At 53.4% G+C, this 5,835-nt stretch overlaps 1 protein-coding gene across 1 annotated transcript; it reads right to left on the reverse strand.

Moving 5' to 3' along the window:
* Positions 1 to 323: 323 nt before the first annotated feature.
* LOC103651357 (uncharacterized) lies at positions 324 to 3,534 on the reverse strand. The gene has a single exon (XM_008676974.4). It carries the CDS (start codon positions 3,359 to 3,361, stop codon positions 581 to 583), a length of 2,781 nt encoding a protein of 926 aa, XP_008675196.1. The 5' UTR covers positions 3,362 to 3,534; the 3' UTR covers positions 324 to 580.
* Positions 3,535 to 5,835: the final 2,301 nt, after the last annotated feature.

Below are 5,835 nucleotides of genomic sequence, written 5' to 3' on the forward strand. Positions count from 1 at the left end.
GCAGCGCAGCACGCTATCGCGCACTCCACCGCGCGGTACTCTTCTCTCTCCCCTCAGCTGCAGCGCGCGCGCTCTCCCCCTACCACTGTTCCTGTGGGCTCGCCTTCAATTAATAGTAGAAGAAAAATTGATAGTAGATGAAAAGTAGGTATAGAAAATGATATTTTATATTGTAGTGGGATATAGGGGGAGTATTTAGGAGAAACCACTGCGGGAGATGAAAAAGTAGGGGATACACTATTAATGATGTGACTCAGAAAAGTGATATAGGGGGAAAAATTTAGAGGGAACCTGCGGATAGCCTTAGGCACGACCGCACGAAGAAAAATAATGGAGGCTGCTCAAATAAAATATATATACTCTGTACGTTATTCTTACACTGCATGCATTGCTGCGCACCGCGGATTGTGCTCCACTTGCACTATCCAACGAAGAGTCTGGACGACAAACATGTACGATTGCGATAAAGAAATGCGCCGTGGCAACGAGGATTGTGGTTTGGAAGAGGCACGCGAGACCGATCCGTGAATCCGTCCCGTCCTCACGTTCACGGCCATAACGTGCCAAGCCCTTTCATCGTCTAAAGAGGAGAGACCATCTCGTACTCACCCAACCTCCTCCGCGAACGGAACAATGGTGCCGCCGAGCCAACCCGCTGCTGCAAGAACACCAGGGCCGCAAGCACGATCGCCGTGCACGGCACGATGACGTCCCAGGCGACGCCGTACCGGTCGTAACGCGGGCTCGCGAAGACGATGGACGGCCTGGAGCTCGGCACGTAGCCCTGCGCCCTGATCACGTCGTACACGTGGGGCATCGCGCGGACCACGGTGCTGCCGATGTAGAACCACGGCGTCAGGGCTCCGGCCCTGACGCCGCCGGGCGAGAGCGCGTTCATGACGACCTGCGGGAGCAGGAACGCGTCCTGCGCCAGCCCCGCGGACGACACGAGGTCCTCCCACAGCGTCGCCGGCTCCGGGCCGATGCGGACGGTGAGGGAGTTCTCCCGCGCTGCTCGGAGCGCGTTCACGACGTGGACGACGATGGTCAGCGCTCCGCCGATCAGGTACAGCGGCGCGCACAGCCAGAGCGCTCTCCTCTCGGCGCGCGACGCTGACGACTCGGCCTTGCTCTGCTCGGCGTCCGCCTTCCGCGCCGACAAGGCCAGCTGAATGAGGCGCAGCTGTAGCAGCAGGGCGATCAGAGTGGGCGCCCTCAGCATCGCCTGGCTCAGCTCGTACGGCACGTAGCTCCGGAACGGCAGCAGCGGCGCGTACTGCCTCCTCCTGCTCAGAAACAGAGCCTCGGAGCTGACCACCAGAGGCGCGACGTACCCCAGCGCCAGGACGACGAGCATGGTGACCGATGTGGCCGCTGCTGCCTCGCTTCTCCTCTTGGCGTGGAAGATCTGCAGGACGGTGAAGACGCACGGCAGCGTCGTCGAGACCACCAGCAGGATGCTCTCGAAGTCCATCCTCGAGATCGACTCCGAGATCTGCTCGGAGTACATCCCGGACAACATGATGTCGACCTTCTCGAAGAAGAGAGGGTCCGCCGCCGTCTTGTTTCTCAGGCTGCTGATCGCTCCCCTTCCATGGCCTTGCGCCTTCCCGTCCATCAGCGAGGCTAGATAAACGGTGATCAGTATCTGGCAGTCCGTCGTCGAGCTGTTGTACTCTCGGCAGGCGATCATGGACAGGATGCCCGTCTTCGGATTAAAGACACCCTCTGCTGCCATTCTCCGTTCTTCAAGGCTGATCATGTACGACCCGTTCTTGGGACGCACCCAGCCCGCAGGTGGAACATGCTCACGTATGTCGTAGCTGACGTTCAACAGCTCCTCCGTATTCATGTCGACCACGGCCTTCCGTGAGAAGGAATCGTCGGCGGCCAGCTGATCACCATAGACCATCGCCGGGCCGATAGCAACCGGGTAGGCGATCCCACTACCCATCGTGCCGTCTTTGGTGTCGAAGAAATGGAACTCGAGGTCATGATCGGTGTAGTTATTAGGAGCGACGAACGACCCCTTAACCTTCTTCTTGGGCTTGCTCGATGCGGGATCCTGGAGACAATGCTTTTTCGCCTCCTCCACCATCGTGTAGTTGTACTCGTACTTCACTTCAGAGATGTTGCCTCTATGGATGCTGCCATCGACGCTCGACGCTGATACAACACCACTGACACCAGAGCCATCACCCGCTTTGCTCGAGTTCCAGAGCATGCCGGCGACGGCACTCCGGTCCCGAATCGTCCAGACTCCCGGGAACCAGAAACTCATGCCCATGTCGCACTCCTCGTCCACCGCCATGGACTCCCCTGAGCCCACCACCACACGGCACGCCCTGAGGCAGAGCATGCTCCGAGCTGAATCCCAGTGCCCTTCGGCGACGACCGCCTCATCTTTGACCATGAATGGTGGGCGTGGCGGCAGGTGCCTCCCCATCTCCGTGTCGTTGGAGAACGACGCGTATGCGCGCACGGACCCGTCCGCGGCGCACTGCACCTCGCTGATGTGCAAGCACCGATCCGGCGGGGAGACCGGCGCGTGCCCGCCGCCGCCGTCCTGCTCCTGCAGCTTGTAAGATGCCGCCAGATGGTCTTTCAGGTGCGCGCACGAGAAGTTGGCGCCAATAGCCTGGAGCGCGCCCCTCGCGGCCGCGGCAGAAGATGGCGGCAGCGGCGAGCAGGAGGCGCGCTTGCCATAGCGGTAGGTGTCGCCTTCGGCGTACGCGACGAGAGAGATGGCGTCGAAGCCAGCGCCCTTGAGGCTGCCGGTGATGAAGGGGTCCGTGATGCTAGATGGGTTGGGGACGCGGAGGTGGAGGGCGACGTCGCGGAGGCGTTTGGTGGAGCCGTTCTCCTCGGGATAGGAGCCTGAGCCAGTCATGCAAAGCTCCCCGGAAGTGGTGCCGGTGGAGTAGTAACCGTCAAAGGAGAAGGTGACAGAGTGACTGCCCACGTAGCGATGGTGGCGTCGCCGCCGATGGGCTCCCATATAGTGGTTCTCGCGGTCGCGGCCGCCGGAAAGGGTCAACATGGCGACGACGTGGAAGACGGCGGTGTTGGATGTCCGATCGGCGTGGAGTGGGAGCAGAGAGAATGAGCGGGTGACATAGGAGTAGGAGGATGTCACGTTGCTCTCGTCTTTGAACTCGATATCTTTGCCTCCGAAGAAGTAGCCGGTGTTGAGCTCCAAGGAGCGGAGGAGCGGGAGGGCGTCCTCGCCGTCTGCTGGCAGGTTTTCGGGAGTAGGGGAGGGCTTGGTGCAGAGGGGGGAACCTGAGGCGGAGAGAGTGGCAGTGGACAGGAGGAGGAGGAGGACGCAAAGGCTGCAAGCAGCCGAGTTGTGAGCTGCCATTATGGTTGGATTGGCGACAGGAGGAGGAGGGCGCAAAGCCTGCAAGCCCACGGTGGCGATGGCGAGGTGTGGCAGTGTGGCACTGGCACCACAAGCGCCTGTGTGGCGTTGTGTTTATATCTCTGAGGAAGATATCGATGACGGTGCAACGCCACTACTAGGCCTGCACGGGATTCGTCTAGTTGAAGTCCTGAGAGCTGAGGCCTGCTCTGGATTCCATGGCTCAAATCTGGGGTACAGGGGACTTTGACCGCTGGTGATGGCAGTCAGTCGTCGGCGCACCTTCATACACGGCAATACCCCACAGGCCACAGCCACAGGCCCACCACGAAGCTTCCGTTGATGAACCATTCAACCTTCGTAGACTTGGTTCAACCTTCGTAGACTTGACCCAGTGTTTGATTTGTGGAGTCACCTTATACATGATAGGATGATGTCTTATAAGTTTATCTCATAAATTTTGATGGAATTAACTCAATCCTCATGTATATACTAATTATTAGCTTACGAGGAATATGGTGATGATGGATCATCTCATTCTATTCCACAAACCAAATAAAAAGTAAGGAGCGAGAAGTGTTAATTGGCTTAGCTCGATGCCCTCTAGGGGTCACTGTCGGTGTTTATATATTGATGATATATGCGGTTACAGAGAAGAGAGAAGATAGAGATATACATGGATGGGATCGTAATACACAGCTAACCCACCTTGAATCACGGTAGAGAGGCACAGCTCTCTCTAATCTAGGAATAGACGTAACAAACTATGTTTTCATCTAGTACCCCCTCAATCTGGACGTCGTGGAAATAAGTTCATATTGTTTCTGAAATGCTTGAATGCCGGAGTAGAAAGCGCCTTTGTCATGATGTCGGACACTTGATCCTTCGACGATATGGCGTGAACCTCAAGTTGTTTCATGGCAACATGCTATCGGACAAAATGATAATCAATCTCCACATGCTTCATACGACGATGAAAACTGGTTTTGCCGTGAGATATGTAGCACCTATGTTATCATACCATAGGCTCGGTGGTCGTGGAAGAGAAATGTCAATTTCGCGAAGAAGAACCTGAAGCCAGATGACCTCTGATGTGGCATCAGCGACGGCTTTATATTCAGCTTCAGTGCTTGACTGGGACACTATAGCTTGCTTGCGAGAGCTCTAGAAAATAAGGTTGTCCCTAAGAAAGACGATGTACCCACCGGTAATACGCCGATCATCCAAATTACTAGTCCAATCTGCATCTGAAAAGGCGCTAAGCAACAATGATCCAGTCTTGATAAAATGCAAGCCATAATCAGTTGTGTCCTAGAGATAACGAAGAATGTGTTTAACTGCTGTCCAATGCACTGAAGTAGGGGCAGCCATATATTGACAAACACGATTTACCGAAAATGAAATATTTGGTCGAGTCAGTGATAGATACTGGAGTGCTGCCACAACACTCCTATACCGAGTGGAGTTCTCTGGTGATAAAGGTTCTCCATCTATTAGAGTAATCTTTTCAGCAAGGACCATTGGTGTAACAGCAGCACTAGCAACAAGCATATTAGCCTAGGAAAGAAGATCATGAATGTACTTGTGATGTGTTAAGGTGAGATTATCGATATGATGGTGTATTTAAACACCCAAAAAATAGATCAGGTGTCCAAGATCTTTTACCGCGAAATCATCTTTGAGTTGCCCAAGCAAGCGATTAACAGCCACTGAAGAGGAACTAATGGATTATATCGTCAACATATATAAGAAAATATATCTTGATGCCACCTTTGTTAAAAAGGAACAGATATATATCTGCTTTTGAGGCCAAAAAATCTAAGGCAAGTAATGTAGTGCTTAGGCGAGAGAACCATGCACGGCGAGCTTGTTTGAGGCTATACAGTTACTTATCAAGCTTGCAAATATACTTTGGATGAGCGGAATCCTCAAAACTAGGTGATTGCTTCATATAGACGTCTTCATCAAGAAAACCATGAAGGAAGGCATTTTGAATATCGATTTGTTGAATAACCTAGACACGAGACAACCAATGATAGAAGAAGTCCAATTGTAGTGGGCTTTAGAACCGGATTGAAGGTGTCATCATAATCCACACCATATTGCTGCTTGAATCCTCTAGCAATCAGTCGAGCCTTATAGCGATCAACCGAGCCATCAGGCTTATGCTTTATTTTGAAGACCCATTTGCAACTGACCACATTCAAGTCAGGTCGAGGAGGAACAATGTGCCAAGTAGCATTTTTAATGAGAGCACGATACTCATCATCCATAGTTTGTATCAAAAGAGGGTCATTAAGAGCAACAATGCGGGAAGTAGGAGTTGAATCAGAGGATCGTACCACAGAGTATGTACCAGTGCCATCTATGCGTTGCTTGGGCTTGCGAATATTGTGCCGAAATCTGGTGTCGTACGTGTGTTTAGTAGGGTGAGACACCGGTGCTAGTATTGCATGCTCCTTAGAACTAGAAGC

Source organism: Zea mays, chromosome 3, assembly GCF_902167145.1.
Source record: "Zea mays cultivar B73 chromosome 3, Zm-B73-REFERENCE-NAM-5.0, whole genome shotgun sequence".
In the NCBI taxonomy this organism is placed as follows: Eukaryota; Viridiplantae; Streptophyta; class Magnoliopsida; order Poales; family Poaceae; genus Zea; species Zea mays.

Bases quoted from the DNA above. Each gene is read 5' to 3' on its own strand.
- LOC103651357 (XM_008676974.4), bottom strand. From the start codon at position 3,361: ATGGCAGCTCACAACTCGGCTGCTTGCAGCCTTTGCGTCCTCCTCCTC.